The 18,700-nt window shown below is 41.2% G+C and overlaps 1 protein-coding gene across 1 annotated transcript in view; it reads right to left on the bottom strand.

Annotated features, from left to right (window-relative positions):
* The window catches only part of LOC133010222 (voltage-dependent R-type calcium channel subunit alpha-1E), a 74,659-nt gene that overhangs the window by 51,711 nt on the left and 4,248 nt on the right, over nt 1–18,700 (bottom strand). The window contains exon 2 of the mRNA XM_061077719.1: nt 885–1,151. Within this exon, the coding sequence (XP_060933702.1) occupies nt 885–1,151 (267 nt within the window). The remainder of the gene's footprint in view (nt 1–884; nt 1,152–18,700) is intronic.

Raw genomic sequence — 18,700 nt, 5'->3', positions numbered from 1 at the left:
ATATGTAACAGCACTGCTGAAAACTAAGTGACTTAGGGCTTCAACCTAACATACAACAGTGCAAAACATCAATATATGTCTTTAAATGTCTTGTTTTGTTTGATCAGCAGCAGAAAAACCAAAGATATTCTGTTTGCAGTGAAATAAAACAGAAAAATACAAAAATCATCATACTGGAGAAGAATGTTTGACCATTTTGCTTAGAAATGACTTAATAATTTACAATTAAACCGTCACAGCAGCTCTGGTTGAGTTTGTTTTATCTTTTGTATAAACTGACCAGGAGACACAATGAGTCTGATGGCCACAACCGGTCTTCATAGTGTTTTGTTGACACAAAATATATGAGCCATAGATGGAGAACCTCCTCTCTGTTCCACTAATCCACTTTCCACTGACAACTCCTCCTCCTCTGCAGTGGTTCCTGTCTAAATAAAGCTATTTATATAACCTGTGTCAAACTGATACATAATTTCACCCACTTGTGGGTTTCGGTTGTATCAGAATAACGATAAAAACTTTGGTACTTATTCTGCCTTTTCACTTTCTAATTGTACTGCATTGTATTGCATTCTGTTTCAATGAATCTAGCTCATATGAACCAAAGAAGTGGGTTGTACTATCTGGTGCGGTGTGTGCTGTCCATGGTGCTGAAATTTCCCACAGATTCTCCCCCACTTGTGGGAATATGAGGTGATGTGCTATTTGTGGGCCTGATACCTTATGAAAAATATACTCCATGTAAGTTATTTTTTTCCAGACCAACAGGAACACCATGTGTATTTTACACTTACATTACTCCCTGCACATATATTGGATAGCTGTGTTTGTAATTCACACCTTACCCACTTCATTTTCACCATGAAGCAGAAAAAAAAGGATATGGCCACTCAATGATTTTCTTGGCGTACTTCCTGACCACGTTGTCCTCGCCAAAGATGAACAGGGACCTGTTGACGGTGAAGCAGTTCTCCCTGACCGGGATGGGGTTGTACAAGGCCATGGTGCGGGCGCGCTGCGCTTTGGTCTGCTTGAAGGCGGGGGAGATGCCACCTGTGGACACCGCCGCCCCATCGCGGTTCCGGTTGCGCTCGGACCCTCCATCCCCTGAGCTCAACAAGCCCGGAACGTCGTCTCCAAATCTGGCCATTCTGTCAAAAGCAAACACCAACACGGGAGGAGACAGAGAGAGTGAGACGGGAGAGGAGAGAGCAGGGGGAAGGAGGTTATGTCCTCCTGGAGAGCAGGGCGCGGTGCTGCGCTCGGTGAGGCGAGATCCTGCCCAGTTTCAGTCCATCGCCCAAAACAAAGAAACTTCAAAACCAGATCAAAACATGAACGGATATTTCGTCCGATGAGGAGCCGAGCAGAGCAGCACGTCGATCCAGCTTATTAGTGCGCTGTGCGTAAAAAAGGAAACAACAAAATTAACAAAGTAATTATATCCCGCTTCATTTACCGAACCCGTGGTCTTATTAAATGAAGTTGTGGAATCGGTTTCATTTTGCTGCGTTTTATCCATTCAAACAGCAAAGAGAGCGAAGAGAGAGGAAGCTGCAACAGGTCACGTCTCCAGCCATCCTCAGTCCCCGGAGCGAGGAGGAGAGGAGCAGCTTAATCCATGGGGTTTTAAATTTTAAACTGGCAACAGTCCACTAACTCATTCAGAGCACATCAGTCCTGTCTCCTCTCTCCTCGTCTCTGTTGACCACCTACGGCAAGCGCACTATCCTGCTGCATGTGTAAGCGCAGGACGGGAAAAAAAATATATTAAATAACAAGAGGGAAAAAAAACTTTCGCGTCTTTCCCATTTCACCCCCCGAAACAACGCGAAGAAAATTACGCGTCACTCGCAACAAGAGAAAATCCTGAATCCGTGTCCTCTGCAGCGGGATAGTGAAGGAAGCATCTCCCCCGGTTCCCCCTGCGCTGTGAAAGAGGAAAGAGGACAACAGTGTCTCCTCATGCAAAGCGACATGATCAACACACCTCTGCTGTAACCTCTGTCCAACCATGTACCCACGCTGCTTAACATGCGCATATACACCGCGAGGAGAGGCAACACAGCGTATTGAAAGGAATTATCAAAAACCTCAGTGAAATGAAAACAATCATTAGACGCAACTGCCTCCACCAGGAGATCATGATTAACTGTAATTATCCGAACTGTTCAAATGCAGCCACACGCCGGTTTTGTGCGTTTTGCTGAACATGTGCGTTAAATTCTCTCCCCAATCGACTGGGACGAGTGACAAGAGGCTTTCTCATTCGTGACTGGTCAACAGCAATTTGAAGATGAACCACGCTGCGAAATTCGGCTTTGACTTGTGTTGGTTCACCTTGCATGGTCACGCCTCAGGGCGAGAGCAGTGGATGCTGGTCACGTATCAAATTCGGAGGAGTGTGTGTGTGTGTGTGTGTGTGTGTGTGTGTGTGTGTGTGTGTGTGTGTGTGTGTGTGTGTGTGTGTGTGTGTGTGTGTGTGTGTGTGTGTGTGTGTGTGCGTGCGTGTGTGTGTGTGCGCTTGTGGAGAGGAGGAATAAACAAACACCTGTTGTGAAATGAGCTCAGCAGCAGCAGCTCACTCAAGAGGAAGACAGCAAGATTCTCTGGCTAATTACAGGGTTTGGAACCTACTATTTATTGCAAGAGGCATGATAGTGATGGGGAGAGGGGGGGTCATGCTGCTGCGTGCTGCTGATGGGAAGTGATCATATCTACAGTCTCATGAGGGTGTGGTTGTTGCAATCAAGGAGTGAAGGGCAGGGACCAATACAACGCTGACAGATGTGGGAAACATGACTGCACAGGGAGCAGTAACAGGATGATTCTGGTATTATTGTTTCTGCCTTTTATTGTCAACAAATCTTGTAAAAGTAATTATACAAACAAGTATCGTGTTGAAGCCGATCGCTCTGTGCCACAGATTTTAAAGAGCAAGATAAAAAAACACACTTAAGTTATATTAATATGTCACATAAATGTACACCTATATGCTGTGGACATGATGTATACAGTTAAACGCTTGCACCCACATACAGTCAAGCAGCCTATCACACACAACCAGTCTGTTTTGGGGTTTGGGTTATTTCCTCCACTAAGGAGGTTGTTTTTTCACCCCTGTCTGTTAGGGTTTGTTTGTTTGTTTATTTGTTTATTATCAACATTACACATTAAACTACTGGGCAGATTAACACAAAACCTGGTGGAAGGATGTGTTATCGTACGGGGAAGAACCTAATAAATAAGCTGTGGATCTGAATCGGAGGCCTGACATTTTCATGGATTTCTCAAAGAAGAAATTAATGGATCGTGAAGAAAAGAAATCTGGCATGTTCAGGGGACTGATATATGGTGCTAATCACAATATATTAAATGTGGTTTCATAAAGGGAGCGTTTGGCCTTGGCAGATGCATTCACAATTTACAGTGCCAGGAGGAAATTATGTTTTTAAAGGATGTCTGTTCTTTTTAGATTTACTCTGATTGAAAACAGTGGGCTTGGGGCTGAGACAAACGTATTTTTGTTTTTTGGTCATTTAATGCATTTTAATGTCAATAATACAAATATTAAATACCTCAGGCTTTAAAAATAGCCACCACCACAAAACAAAAGCAAGACATAGGACAATGCCTGAATAAAAAAGGAGTTCTTACAGAGCATTACAATTGAGAGTCTGCGTAAAGTCAAATTCACCACACAGTTTTGAATCTGAAATAGTGAAGTAGTAGTGATTGAGGCAGAAGACAAAGAGAAGAACCGCAGGAGATTAACCACAACGCTGACACTGATGGGTATTTAGTGATGGTGGTGTGACGGAGGCAGTGTTCAATGGTGTGTGGCCTCTGACTCATTAGGGCTCCATCACAGTATGAACATTAAAAATAGAACAGGCAACAGACAGACTGTTGCTTTTGTTCTATACAGTCAGAAGAAATAAATAGCTTCCCCTCCAGTTATAAAGGAGTAAAAAACTTCTTTAGAAAAATCACATTTCATTCGTTTAGATGTTTCAGTTGTGTGTGATTGAAATGTCACTTTCTCCACTCTCTCGGCGCCGCAGTACACAAACAATATAATTTCATTGTTTTCTGCCGGGATGAGAGAGTGCAGCAGCAGTCACAGCTTTCTTGGCTGAGAGGGGAGGGATGAATTATGATAATTGTGTGTTAGCAACAGAGATGACGGCGGGATGATGGATCTTTCCTGTAGAAAGCCAGAGAGCGAGCAGTTACAGTCTGTGATGTAGGTGATTATTTAAAACCCTTTTTTTTCTCACATTAAAAAAATCACACTTTGGAATCAAAATATTCATTGCATTGTTTAAGGACTACCAACCCAACGTAATTGACATTAGTGGCCCTGAGGTTAGCTGGTGCCACATGCTTTATAAATCAGCTGCTAGGCATAAATGTGAACAGCTTTCTGGATGACTGGTTGCAAGTCTGCAGTTGTTGATAGATTTTGGTACTGAAGTGGTGAAACAGTTAATTGTTAGATACCTAAAAGATCAGTGAATTGCTTACTTTGCACCTTCATACCTGATCAAGGGAGCATTTGGGAAACTTAATGTGTCTTCCTTCATTATTTTTGCTTTTTCAGGGTTAAATGGCTACAACTGAGACACTGGAGGAAACACTGACCACGCCCTCATGTAGCAAGGGCTGCTACATGAGGGCTGCTTATGACTCCCCCTCTCCAATTTGTGTATATGTTCATATCTGATAAGGCTGATATTAAATGAATTGTTCGTTATTTGGATTTTTTTCCTTGTTCAAACGTTCATATATATTGTTTATCATTTTTCGTTTAAATACAGGGTTAGTAAATATACATTTGTGTATTGATCATTATTCAATTTGAACCAGTTTATTAAAGAAGTAGGTCATTACATCAAAAATAAGATACTGAAGCTTAAACAGGGATTTCCCTCAATGTTTATCATGCATCAATCCATTCTTGTTTATCTAAAAAGAGTTTGTAAGGGACAGGTCCCCAATAGCAACACACCTGAGAGGAATGGGTGAGAGTTATAAGAATGGGGGAACCAAACGTAGAAGAACGAGTGCATTTTGTTTGTTTGTTTGTTGTATATGTTCTGGATTAGTTGGTTTTAAATGTGCCTTGACTTGACTGCAGGTCTTTGTGTTATATCATCCTATATTGAAAATAGACAGTTATCAAGTAAAGAGACAGGTTACAAGTGATACTTAAACAGGAGAGAGGATATATTTAAGAACTTTCAAAAACTATAAGATTCAACAAAGTAATCGAATGCTCTGAGCCAAGAGAACAGGGAGAAATCCAACGGAACTCAAGATCTGAAATTTAGTCTTTTATTGAAGCACTGAAATATTTTATTGCAAAGCTGAAAAAGCTTGAACTGTATTAAAACACCAGAATATGATGGAAAACAACAACAACCATTTTTTATATGGTAAACAAAACTGAAGAACTGGTGTCTAATTGGACATTGTGTAAATGTTGGAAAACAATCTCTTGGCATTAAAAGTTGTATATTTTGCAAAACTCTAGCCGAGAAATGCGGGGGTGTCTAAGGTTACCAGCTGTCATGACAGCAGGTTGACAGTCCCTGCTCTGGTAATGGGACTTAGTGCCACAGAACTGAGGTGGGAATAAAGATTTGAAGTCAAAAATAGAACATGGGGATGGCGATACCTGGTGGGCTTGGATTTGAAACCTGGTCATTATCAGCCGCTTCCATTTATAGTTGTGTAACTAGAGTAGCTACCTACCCTGAGGGAAAATAACGATGTTAAAAACTCAGCGCCCATTCACCCCAGCACGTTTGGTTTCTGAAGGCAAACACACAAACTGCATCGGCATAATTCCAACAAGCTTCTGTGTGCTGAGTTCTCATGGCTTTTCTCAAACCTTATTCTACTTGTTGATCTCTATTCATGAGATAGTGCTGTGTTCAACCCACATAAATCTAAAAATAGGAGACATTTAAGTAGCCTGCACCTTTTTCTCTATAAAAAAAATAAATGTTAGACAGATTTGAGCTCATTTTGGATTTGATGGGTATTTTGTATGATTTGGGAAATGGATTTAGAGCCAGAGACAATGACACATTAATGAGGGATGGTGAAGCTCAGTCAGTGTTCTGCATTCAGAAACATTATGACAACTTCAGCTTCATGCAATGAGATGTGCTAACTCAGCAAGGACCATGACAAGTCAATTCAGAAAGGTACTTACACTAAATATTACACTTTAGGTAAATCAACATATACCTCTGGCTATTTCTGTTCTTTTATTCTTCCTTTACTTTGAAATCAAGCGCAGGTCAGTGAAACATAATAGAGAAAGAAAAAGGCCAAATCCATCACTGACTAAATGAGAGGTAGTGTAAGTGGAGTAGTACAGAGTACGTGCTGGCAGCCACTGTAGTGAGTTCCACTGAGAAGTCACATGATTTACACAGCACTGTGTGATAGACAGAGAGACGTCAGATAAGGAATCTGTGTGTCCGTCTGATGCAAACGTGTCAACACATTTTCATCAGTGTGGAGAAGTGATGGCAGCTGTGGGAGGAGCTTTTATTGTGAAGGTATAAAAGAGCAGATCAAAACACACACTGAGACAGTGCCATAGAAACACGTAACATCCAGGAAGAGTTTCGGAAATGTGCATATTTGTCATTTCCTTTTAATTCAATAACCCTCCGTTGTAATTACATGCATACTTGTTTTAATCTTGCTAGTTAAACAAACTAAGAACTAACTTAAACAACAGAAACCAAGTTTATTTGGTGTGTTCTTCTGACTTCTTTGTTGTGTCCATGTCCCATCCACTAACATGGACAAAGCAGAACTAATTACCTATACTGCAGCCAGCCACCAGATGACGACAGAGATACTTTGGCACTTTTAGGGAGGTGTCATTTTTGCTCATCTTCATATAGTCTACTACGGTCTATGAGTTCAACATCTTAATTAAGCTTAATTAACATTTGCTACCAAGTAAAGTTACTGAGGAGAATGAGTCAAAAACCAATGTGTTATCATATTATTTGGCCTGAGGATGGCGCTAAATCAAACATGGAGGATCACCCAAGTCCTTATGCATTACATCACTTTGAGAGGCTTTTGTGATCAATCCTATGGTTTTAACACAGAGAAGCATCCTGCTCGTGCTCAACGCTTCACAGTCCCGAAGTACTAACACTTTGATTGCACACAAGAATCTTATACATTTCATTTCAATTTTTAAACTTTGCATTCGATGAGGAAAAGTTTCCTTGTAAGTTGCTGTGACTGTTGACAGGGTAATCTAACGTGAAATTGTTTTCCAGCTGTCATTGCCAAAACAGTTTCTATGGCAACAAGAGATCCTCGGAGAGACAATGCTGTCCAGCTTACGCGTACTGGTAAAAATGTGAGCAACAAAGAGGTGTTACTCCTATTTGCTGCAACAGGTAAAATCAGACAATACACAAAAGAGTGGGACCTAAAAACAAAGGGAACTTTAGCAGATTGTTTGAAAGTGAGTATCAATCAAAAAAAAATCTGCATAATATCTCACAGTTTTGTCAAACCAAGACAGATTGTTACTTTGTAGTAATTAAAGTAAAGTTGTCATCCATGAGGGAGCGATACGCTGTGACAGTGGACAGGCAGCAGCTCAATGAACATCAAATTCAACTTCAAGTTGAGAATTAATGACCACGGAACAGTAACTCCCTGTCTGCTCTTTGTTTGTCTGCTCTAACTCAGTCGGATATTGTGTTCATTTATTAGGATCTACTGTTCCCTCCTTCTCACTCCAGGTCTCTGAAGAACACACTGGATGATTCCATTTTTCCTCCTCTCCACATGCTCGTCTCATACCTGTGCACATTTGCACCTGGTCTTTAACACACACGCACACACTCACACACGCATGTTTAACTTAAACTAACCTTACCTAAAAAAATGTCTCTATTTTGGAGTGTAATGATTTATGTTATGGGGTCTTGCTGTTTGTCCCCATTAGATAGAGTTGCCCCCATGATGGGACTTTTTTTACTTGAAAAGATATTCATATTTTCGTAGTCCAAATGTGGACTGTCGGAGATCACAGAACTGCATCAGCAAGAAAACAATCTGTTCACACAGTCTGTTCACACAGCTGAATGAATGTGTGACAAATTCTTTAATATTGGTTATAGCATGACCGGGGTGGCAAATAAAATGATACGTTTGAAATTGAGGGACTGCTTTTCCACTGTCTTACGGAAATGCGTATGTTCCACACTTGGAGACTTGAAAGAACATATGTTTGAGCCACTGCTACTGTTGGTTTGAGACAATGACATATGATAAAAATATTGAAGTAATTTTGATATAGCAGTAATGAACATAAACAGACTTTTATGACAAAAGATGTATTATTTTGGATATTATTCTCTTATAAACCCCCGCTTCACATACTGTCAATTTGTGTCAGAAGTTCTCACCAATTCTCTTTCATATTGGTTCATGTTCAAACTTACAAAAAACGAACTGCTGTGCCGGCAGTGTGCCATCGGCCTGAGCCAAGATTTGAACATGACAAAGAAAAGCTCGGGGCAAACACATGAAGGACAGACTGACGGCCAGGCCAGACCTATTGATGTGGTGAGATGAAGGGGCTGGGATATTGCGCTATATTTAGCTTCATTGACATGGTAATGCTTAGGACATGAGACGACCTTCGTGTGGGTGTGTGGGTGTGTGTGTGTGTGTGTGTGTGTGTGTGTGTGTCAGTAATGATCTCAACCACCATTTTTATTTCTGGGCTTTAAACTGGCAAAGTGTTTTTGATCATAGAAACAGGAATAATTACAAGAGGGTTTGACTGAATCAATAGTCATCTCCCTGTAATACACCATGGAAATAGCAGCACTGTTGATTTCTCTCCATGGCCTTGATCAGCGCCTGAAGGAAATGTGATGAAACACATTTACCCGGCAGCACAATTCTTCTGTCTCTCTCTCTCTCTCTCCCTCCTCGATTTCTCCAGCTGTCTTACCCTCTCTCTCTCTCTCTCCCTCCCTCTCTCCTTGGCTGTACCCAGCCCAGATTTCTGCCTTCCACTGTTGTCTTCCTCCTACTTGTTTCCTAGCAACTGAACTGACATGGCCCCTATTCTCAGCCCTGTGAATCAGTCGCCAAAACCCTAGATTTTAAGCTAGGAATAACCTATATAAATCATCGTACCCCATGGGGAGCTGAGTTATGACCATTGTCCACGAGCATGTTAACCTGGTTTCTGCCATAAAGCCAGTTTAGACTGGTCTAATTAAATACCAATAGGGCACTGAATGATTTGCTGCAGTTCAACTAGATGACAAGAAACAAACACAGACATTTATACAGCTGTTTGAGATGCCTTATTCATTACAGCAGCTTAATCTAAAAAAAAGATGGAGAAGAGCACTTCAGGATTTGCCTCAAACTGGCCTGATGTGTTTCAGAGGTACCATTCACACAGGCACATATACAGGTTGAGGGAAGTTGAGCAGATAATACAAATACTGCAATGCAGTCTTTGGCAGCACACTATCCATATTAAGTTGAGCTTATTAGCATTCACACAGTTTTTTGTACAGCCTAAAATAACAGTGTGACGGAAAGAGCTTTAAAGCAAGAAACTCAATTAATATCAGTTCAGAAACTGTTTATAAATGTTCAATCATTCAAATCACAATTATATTCAAATATACAACTAAAGTTCTATAAAACTCAAATACTTAGTTTGAGAAATACTCAAGTAATCATACATGAAAATAAAAGCCTGATTTACTACTAGTAATACTAATGAAACAACTTTTCGGAATTTGAGAGATTTTAGGTGACTTTTTTCATTTACAAAACTTGTGGGGAAGTCATCAGGAGCCACATCAGACCGCTGATGAACCCTGGAAAACATTACAGACTTTAACCGGAGCTTTCATTCATTCATTTTTAATTTAAACGGTTAATAGAGATTAACGGTTAATCAACCGTGCAAAGAAAATTGGATGTCATGGCAGGTTTGTCTCAAGTATTTGCCATCATAGAGCAGATGGATGACAATTCCAGCTTTTTTCTAATATTTAATAATATAATCAAATTAGATTCTTATTTAACACTAATTCATATGTGTACTAACATCACTGTCACATCATGTTATTTTTCTTAAATCTGCCTCATTTAGGAATAACCATCTCCCATAGAAGAATAGTAGTGGTGGGCAGTAAAATCGCTGAGAGATTATCTCCACCTAGTGACAAATGATGGCACTACATTATTCAATGTGGCAGACAATAATCAGTTTCAGTGTCGTATTTAGATATTCTTCAGTCACTGTAATTGTGTATGGAGTGTATGCCCTCATTTAAATATAACAAACAGAAAAATGTAAGAAATGTACTGATACTGATGCTGTTGTACAACAAGACTGTCTGGTCATTAAAGGTTAATTCCCTATAGAAAAGTTTTTTCTTAAGTGTCTTCTTTTTGTGCACTATTATTCACATTGTTACATCTTTCATGGCCTTACTTGCTAAATAAAAACCAAAAATGTTATTTGCTTGTACAGTGAAAGTGAGACACATATATGTGCTTTGGAGAATTCGATTACACTGCAGGGTAATAGAGACGTTGAGAGACATTTCTTAGAAAACATGGTGCAAAACCAAAAGGAGAAAAAAGAAAAAAATCAAATCCAGACAATGGAAATCCATCATAATAAACAATGAGCAAGAAGCAGGTGGTGGGCTAATAATAAAAAAAAAGTCATGAATAAGGTATTTGCAGTGATTGCTTGCTGCTGCAGCCATTTACCTTTTTAAATTAAACCATACAATAGTCCATATATCTTTCTGGCTCAAAACTATGAGTGAATGAGAAGAATGTTCATAATCATACAGACAAACAGATCAATACTGTTAACAGACTGCAGTAAATTTACCAGGCTTGTGCAAGGGCTGGAAACAGGCAAGAACAGACTGCCGGTGTAGGCTGGTGCATTGGCGAAGGACCCCTAAGGCCTGGAAAAGCTATGTAGTGCACAGCGCACATGAATGAAGCACAGAGAGGAAAGTAGTAGACTGGAGGCGAGAGTCTGGGAGAAAAGATTTAGGACCCCTGGATATAACCCAAAACTCTCCTTCCTGGCCTCTGCCCGCCTCTGATTAAACCAAAACCTGGACTGAATATGAGGTAACACATCATCCATCCAAGGCAGGATATATCCTGCACAGGTCATGAGGTAGCTGAGTTTTCCTCTTTTCGCTCTGGGATTTGACCATTGCCAAATAAACCCCTGAAACTCATGAATAATAACATCTTATCATCAAGCCCCAGCCTAAGGTTTTCTTCAAAATAGTTTTGACATTATTCAGATTATTAAGACTTTCCGAGCAGCTTCAGATCAGATTTGCTTAATTTCCCCTCCACATGACAGTCTTTCTCACAACATCATTATCCAACAGCTTCTACAGTGGCATCTGCTCCGATCTGGAAAACATACTGTGGCGACAAGCTTGGCCGAAGCTGCGATGAATAACAAAGAGTGTGGATTTGAATGCCCTCTGCTGGGCAACATGGGGCTAATTTAACACGGAGGATCAAATCAAACTTCGTCCCGATATGATAAAGATGTTAACATGATTGATCTCTTCTCTGTCCCAGGGTTTCAACATGCAAGGCAGGATCCGGTGTGAGGAGGACGGAGCTGAATTACAACTGAAAAATTTAAAGCTTTAAAACTTAAAACTATGTGCGGTTTAACTTTCTTCTTGTCATTGTGCCTCTGTGTGAATTATTCTCAGGAAATTCTATTCTCACCATTCCTCTGCTTAGTGAACCCTTCCAGCTATTGCCTCTTTCACCTGCTGGTTCCAAATGACATCACCACCACAGGCCAAGCAGCACCCGTTTGTCTCATGAATAGGGATGGGTATCGTTTGGTTTTTATCCGATACCGGTTCCTAACCGATACTTTTAAAACGATACCGGTGCCTAAACGGTGCCTGAACCGATACTTTTTTCAAAAAAGTGCACAAAACGATGCTTGACTAAGAAAGGCTTTTTTTATTGCCAAATATATTAACTGTTTAAAGTAGATTATAAATATAAATAAATACAAAACCCTTTTTAACTTAAAACTATGAATAACATACGAACTGTTAACAAAAGTTTACACTATACTTAAATAAATAAAAATAAATACAAAACACACACACTCTGACTCGTGACTCAAATGAAGACTGAGGGTCGCTTTTCACTCAGAGACCCCCGTGTCTCCGCGGCGGGGGCTGTCGCAGGCAGGCTTCGGCCCGCCTTCGCCCCCCTAAAATGCGGTCGCTTTTATGAAACATTTCTCGGCGTGGTCTCCGTTCCTCCCGCCCCGAGCCTTTCCAAGCCGACCCAGAGCCGGTCGCGGCGCACTGCCACGGAGGAAATGCGCCCGGCGGGGGGGGGGGGGGGGGGGGGAGCGCCGGGGAGAGGTGTCGCGAGGAGATCACCTGCTACCTGCACGGGAGCCCTGACGCACGCGGGGCGGGCAGCGCGTTGACAAGAGTCTGTCCACCGGCCGCGGGGGCCCGGCGGGAGCCGCCGCTTCCCGTGAAGGAAGGAGCGGAAGTGTGAGGAGGCGGGACGAGCGGAGACCTCAGTCTTCCATTGGCTCAGGTACCGAAATGAGGCACCGAAATCTCCGTTTCATTTCGGTCCGGGTAGGTACCGGTTGTATTGGAACCGGTTCCATATTGGAACCGGTTCTCGGTACCCAACCCTACTCATGAATGCAAACAGCTCTCAGAGGCTCCACTAGAGGTCAATGACACGGCGCTGGAGTCTCACTTTGCTGCTGCCGTGCTGGATATTGATGAAGACTCACTTTGCTTACTCAGCATCCTTCCTCACCCATTTGTCAGAACTACACCTTCCCGGAGAAACATAAGTCACACAACTGCAGTGACTGGACTCCCTCTGGTTTTGGTGGAGGATACGGACGTGATGAATATCTTCCCCCCACACACACACTTCAGGCATGTCTTTGGCTCGTTCCCTCCACCAGAACTGTGGCTAATGTGGGGATCTTGATGCTAACCACATACACTGAAATCTGACCCATCACTGAATTGTAATCTCAAATTAAGGGTCCAAAATAGACCATTTCGATAAAGATTCGGCTCGTTCTGCATCAAAAGCATCAGCGACAGAAAGAAATCCTGTGGCACTACAAAGGTATTATTTGCTCCAATGAGTCTAAACAGCATTGAACTCTCAGAACACATAGCACAATCATCTTTGATATTCAAATCCGAGGCTTTGAATGAAAGGACGGGGAGAGATTACAAGGTCTACGACAGGGTGCACACTCGTGCTCCTCAGCGTGTCAGGACTTTAAGTTTCAAAGAAGCACATGATGGATATAATTTTAGCATGTGTGAATATAACACACAACCACACGGCTAGGGAATGGTAAATTAAGTATTAAAGCTGTCATTACACATTGTGAAATTAATACAGCTCACAGGCAAAAAGAGCATGTTTGGTGCTTATATTTAATTTATATCTTGCCATATAGTAATGTTATAATGATTTTGCTAAAGCAACCATTAATTTCACTTTTCTGTTTGGTGGAATTTCGCATTTACAACTCGACATTTTACATCCTGGAAACCAACTGGCAGGTTCAGGAGCCACATCACCTCCTCCCTCGTGTTAGCTTGAACCCTGTTCCTATTGTAAGAAGGAGGTGGGTTAAATGTGTGTGGACAAACATCATTAAAGCAGGTTGTGTTATTTATCTGTGGGGGCGAACACACACACACACACACACACACACACACACACACACACACACACACACACACACACACACACACACACACACACACACACACACACACACACACACACACACACACACACACACACACACACACACACACACACACACACACACACACACACACACACACGGAGCAGGTCATATTGCTTCCTGTGCTAAATGGTGTCGTATCACAGGGCTGTACGGGAGGTCAACACAAAGTGCTGTATTTCTATTTTCACCTCCAGCAGAACCTGTACAGCAAATAAGCTGCTCAGAGCATTGCTTTTCAAAGAGGGGGTCCCCAGGGGGCACCAGGGGGGGCCGCGGAAACTGTAAGGGAAATGTGACAATGTGACAGTAAAAATAAAATTATTAAATAAAATATGTTTTTTAGATGTTATTAATCACTGCATATCGAAATCTATGTGTCTATGTGTTGCCAATCTTTTTTATCTCTTAATGCCAAAGTTTTAATTATTAAAAACCACACACCGCTCAAGCCAATCAGAATCGAGCAGCCGCTGCATCAGAAAGTTGCTGTGTGCCTGAGAAATAGCTGGCTGCCTCCTGCTAACGGACATATTTAAAAAAAGACCATCAAACCACCAGACTGAAGATGACTCAGCTGCAAATCTGCCACAACCACGGAATACCACCTTGGTACCACCTATATGTCTACGGTCAAAATTAATGTACAGAAATGACAAGGAATGTTTGTAACAGAAAAAAGACTGATTATTAGTTATTAATAAAAATAAGGGAAATATATTACGAAGCTGTATGTTTGATTTTGCATAATTGCCATCATATTGCACACGTCATTTTAAAAAGTTTAAAAATGGGGGGATCCCAACCAGAGGCTTATTTTATATGGGGTCCTTGGCATGGAGAAATTTGGGAACCCCTTGCTCAGAGGAGCAGAGGATGAATCCCTTCTTCAAATAAACCTTTAAAGTGCGAGTTCATGAAGTTAAAATCTCATATTGTCCATTCATACTTAGTATCATTTTTAACGAGTACACACATTCTTCAAAAATAAAGACATAAATTAACTAAATCAATTGGACATTTTCCATCAAGCACATAGCCTGAAGCATTATCTCAGAGATTACTCAAAGCATGTGAGTTATCGGCACAATAAAGGTCTTTATTTATTAAACAGTGAATACAAGTTGATCTACACCAGTGCCTGCAAACCATATTCATTGTGTGAGTGTCAGTGTGTGTGCATGTGAGCCTAAGCCCATCTGAATGTGAATATATGCAATAGTAAATGAGTCATGTGGTGTCGCTCGGAAGGACCAGGGGCCATATTTCATAAAGTTCCCTCAGGAGACATAGCTGGTGTCAGTGAAGCAGGGCAAGAGCATACAGATGCATGAGTAACATGTAATGTAATACTGAAAGAATCAGGGAATGAGGACACCCAGGTGTTTATCTGTGGTGAGACACAATATAGGCCATATGATGATGTTGTGCTCCGAACTAACACAAAAGGGCAAATACGGCTCTGTTAGTTCACTGCTGAGAGTTTGCATGTTTTTCCTGTGTCTGCGGCCTATATAAAAAACAAACTACTACAAGTAAGAGGGCAACATGAGGGCATGCAGACATTTTCTTTTTTTAAATGTTGATACCACTTCACTCTGCAACTGTCTCTATTCTCTTTGTTGCACTGCTTCACTCTTTCCCATCCCGTCACTGTCTACATATTACACCCCGGAGCTACATTTAGTTTGATGGACGCCGCCATCGCCCGACAGATCACACATCACACAAACTCATGATCTCTCTCCATCTCTGTGATGTCAACAGTAGTTTCAGTTTGCCACGTTTGTCCATTTAGAGAGAGAGAGAGAGAGAAGGGGAGAGAGGGAGGGGGAGAGAGAGAGAGAGAGAGAGAACAAAGACGAACCAAAACATAGAGGGCGAGCAAGTGAATGAGTACAGCCCTATATCAATTTATCAGTTAATGAGAAGCTCTCTACGCTGAGTGCAGCAAAACCAAATACATCCTCGTCATAACACAAATATGCCAGTTTGAATTAAATGAAAACCCCATCTAAGCGTTGTGTGTGTGTGTGTGTGTGCGTGCGAGCTAACAAACATTTCAAAAATGTTCCCTCGATGCACATTCTCTCTCTCCCTCTCAATAATGCTGCCTCCGCCACTCGGCAAATTGTTCGACACACACAGGGTTTTGGGGTGGGGAAAATGTCTTTTCAGCGTGTCGTCATTAATAATTCACTTATGACAAACAGCTCTGACATTTACACTGCACTTTGTGTCTATCTGACTCTTACAGGAAGACAATAATGAAGGAGAAGGACACCGATATGGAGGGAAGGCAGATTCTCCCTCTCTCTGTTCTATACTGATGAAATTAGAAAGGGTCAGCCCTAATTAAGCGTCAAAGCGTCAGGAGTAAAGCACTGATGAAAGAGGCTGTGATGCCCTTTATAGAAGTGTACATTGACCCTGAATTGAGTTTAAATTGGTTACAGTAGCTCTGACAACAAGAGGGGGAGTAAATTAAACCTGAATGGGGCATAAGAAGTCTACTTAAGCAAATCTTTTAAAATTGGTAGGAACAAAAAGGTTCCCCCGAGATTTAGATTACCCTTTTGTCCAATTACGCCTCTGTACAAAACATCCATCCACTCGCTTGGTTTCTCGTGACACAAATGAGAATGAGAAAGTGTGAATAAACGGACTCAGCAGCAGACTTTGTAAATCCCTCTGTCTTCCCTCCTGAATCTCCGTCTGACTAACTGCTCAACAGGTTGTGAACAAACGGACATGCGAGGTCCTCTGAGGCAGGCAGAGTGCAAGCGTTCTTTCAGAGCTAATGGCTTGTGGGAAGACAAACACTGAAGAGAAGCAGACAGATTGAAGCCAGAGGTGGTGTCACTGTTTCCAGTGACTACATTATTGCTTTTCCACCCCATAGTGCAGCCTCACCAAACACTTTGGTTTGATCAAATACAACAGATTGCAGGGGATCAAATCGAGTGGATGTTTTCTCTTGGAAAATAAGGCTCAGCCAGAGGAAGAGGACAGAGAGTTATAGTTGCTCTACAAAGGTGAAATCTATATTCATTCAATGTTTTTTTCATTAAAGAGAAAATACAGGATAAGAGAATAATTCAACTTTGAAAGTAAACTGTGTTTCTGTGGATTATCAACACAGTGTGAACACAGCTTGCCTGATTGGCCACTTTATCTAAATATTGCATGTATTGAGATCAGGTCCCCACATTAGATATACAAGCATTTTCTGAATTGTTCACAAATCTCACTTTTTGTACTTAAGCAAGCTAAAATTATTTATTTATTTACTTATTTGCACTTTATATAAACTACAACTGAGGCCTAGAAGAATACTATTAGTTTTACACATAATCACTGTAGTGGCCGTTCCACTCAATTCCAATATGGCGGCCACTTGATTTTGTCAGGAGTATTTCTTTACAGCTGACTCGTGTCCAAACAACAGAACCCGTCCCGTAGTGATAACCCACTGTTACACGAATCTAGGAGGCGGGTTAAACTTGAAGTGAGGCATTTTATTTTCCTTTCCAGCACAGATCAGACACACCGTTTAAACAATCCATTATCGCAGATTGGCATGACTTAACTCCAACTGGTCACAACGTCACTTTTTCTCTTGTCACTGATATCAACCATCACTGTCCCGTCAAATCTTCACGTTACAAAGATGATCATGCCATTTTACTGCAAACCTCATGAGATCTATTCAATATGATTCATCCTCTGAAGACCATGAATGTCTGTACAAACAAATTCAATGCCAGTCCATCCATTAGTTTATAGTCAGGAGCTAAGTGGTACAAACATCAACCAAAACAGACCAGTGTTGCTCACAGGGCTACAAAAACAAATTGTTCGGTCATGTCCATGCTGAACTCAAAATGCTTCATGGAGACTTCAATGAAAACAAAAACCCTGACCTGAAAGGCAAAGAAACTCAAAGAATCAAAACACTGACTCTACTGCATACGGCCAATTTGACAACTGCAGCTATGATCAGAAGAGATGAGGATCAAACTATGTGTCAGAGTCTGTAAACAACCCTGCAGAGGAAAGGACCAGCATGGATAGGAAACACAGCAAAGATAACTAATGATAAAACAAAGCACGTGCACAAACACGCACACACTGAACACAGCAATTATGTGCCAATGTCCTCGCCTGCCATCTGTAACCACTGACACCTGCAGCATTTCCAGATTATATCGCCTATATATTAATGAAGGATTCGTTGATGTTTGATATCATTCACTATGACTTCACTGCGCACATTAATATATTTGTGCATGTGTGTGCTGCCTGCACGTCAGCCAAGGATCGGTGGCAAAACATAAACAGTATGTCAGGTCATTAGAAATATGACAAACTCTTCGCAGTGACGGTTGCTGGTGCACAGTCATTAGTCTGGGGACAAATATGATCATAACTAATATGAAGAGGACAAACCTGAGCACAGGAACAAATTAATACTTCCAGGTTTAACTGGTAAAGATTCAGCGGATATCTGATTTGTAACCTTTCAGTTAAAATAAGAATAAGAATTTTAAAAGTGTTTTTAAAGCACACAATGGGCTTTAACAGGGGATCATTATCAAAACAAATTCAATGATGTGTGACATTGCTGAAAGCTATAGACCTAACAGTAAACAATTAATGTCATAAATGTGCACCATACAGAATAAGGAAATGTGTACAGATGTTGGATATATAATTGGCCACTCTGTGTATATTGTGGACCCTTTATGGCCCCTGTTTAGAATAATCCTCGATCCAAAATAGATACATAAGTATCTTTATTACTTATCACACTGCGATATGGAACTGCTTTGTTATTAG

Source organism: Limanda limanda, chromosome 9, assembly GCF_963576545.1.
Source record: "Limanda limanda chromosome 9, fLimLim1.1, whole genome shotgun sequence".
Classification (NCBI taxonomy): domain Eukaryota; kingdom Metazoa; phylum Chordata; class Actinopteri; order Pleuronectiformes; family Pleuronectidae; genus Limanda; species Limanda limanda.
This window is presented reverse-complemented; position numbering and strand designations above follow the sequence as displayed.